General features: G+C 46.1%; 2 protein-coding genes across 2 annotated transcripts in view; one reads left to right on the forward strand and one right to left on the reverse strand.

The window, feature by feature from the left end:
* emilin1b (elastin microfibril interfacer 1b) overlaps positions 1-1,011 on the reverse strand; it is a 1,583-nt gene extending 572 nt beyond the window's left edge. Inside the window, exons 1-2 of the mRNA XM_035662344.1 lie at positions 851-1,011; positions 466-713 (exon numbers count right to left, since the gene is read on the reverse strand). Coding sequence (XP_035518237.1) covers positions 466-713; positions 851-987 — 385 coding nt within the window. The 5' untranslated portion in view covers positions 988-1,011. The remainder of the gene's footprint in view (positions 1-465; positions 714-850) is intronic.
* pemt (phosphatidylethanolamine N-methyltransferase) overlaps positions 1-1,207 on the forward strand; it is a 99,658-nt gene that overhangs the window by 66,428 nt on the left and 32,023 nt on the right. The window lies entirely within an intron of this gene.

Raw genomic sequence — 1,207 nt, forward strand, 5'->3', positions numbered from 1 at the left:
GGTCTAACTGGAGAACTAGAACCAGTTTGTTCAAGTGTTGGACTTTAGAGTCAATGTGGGTTCAATCCCCCCTCCTAGTTCACAAGGAACAGGGTTTCTGCAGGTCTCAATTTCTCTCAACAGGTTCAATTTAAGACCTTTTGAAGAACTTTAAGACCACCATGAATGCAATAGAGGCCTTATTTATATCTATCTATACTGGCAAAACGAATACCAAGCATATGAAAGAAAATCAGTATTTGTGATTGGTGATAGCATAATCAATACATATATGTCCAAACAACAATTAAAAGAGAGACAGTTGCAGTTTTATACAAGTAACATTGCCGTATTTTCGAGACCTGTCCAAATCAGAAAGAAGATATTTTAATTTCAAGGCCTAAAACGCAGCGGACTCCCTGCAGGGACAGAAGTCAGACTCTGTTACAGTAAATCAGCAACAGATTTATGTAACAATCCACTCACCGCTGTGTCCTCCACTTTGTCCAGATCCAGAACTTCCTCCTCCATAACCTGCTTCTCCCTGTCCATGGCTCGTCCCTCCTACCTGACCCGGTCTGGGCTGAGGTCTGGTGGTGGAAATCTGGGTTCCTGCTCCTCCAACTGGACCTTCGTTGCAGTCCTCTCCGCTGTAACCATGGCAACACTTCCACTCCATCTCCGTCACCATCTTATAGGCCACTTTGTACCGCGGCCTCATGTAGGTCCGATACCTGCAGAGTTCAAAGTTCACACACTGACTGAGAGAGTGGGTGTGTGTGTGTGTGTCTCTGTGTGTGTGTGTGTGTGTTACTGTGTGTGTGTGTGTGTGTGTTACTGTGTGTGTGTGTGTGTGTGTGTGTGCACTCACTGCACCACCCGGCTGCACTGTCCACTCCCCCAGCTGCAGGGATGATAATCAGGCTTCACATAGGTTTCCACTCCGTCCTCGACCACACAGCTCACCGTCTTTGTCACAACAAACGCACACCAGTTCCTGCTCCACATACACACACACACACACACACACACACACAATAGATGGAGTTTTTGGTTTATAAATCGATCAATGACAATCTATTGATTTTCAGTGAGCAGAGAGGAGGTCAGATAACAGTGTCACCAATGTACACAGTGATCCCCTGGGTTGTCTTTACGTGCTGACGTGCAACGGTAAGCGTACTGACTCATTTCCAGTTAACTTCCTGCTCTGTGTACACTGTTTGGT

Source organism: Morone saxatilis, unplaced genomic scaffold, assembly GCF_004916995.1.
Source record: "Morone saxatilis isolate NCDOM2014 unplaced genomic scaffold, NCSU_SB_2.0 Contig1, whole genome shotgun sequence".
Taxonomy (NCBI): Eukaryota; Metazoa; Chordata; class Actinopteri; family Moronidae; genus Morone; species Morone saxatilis.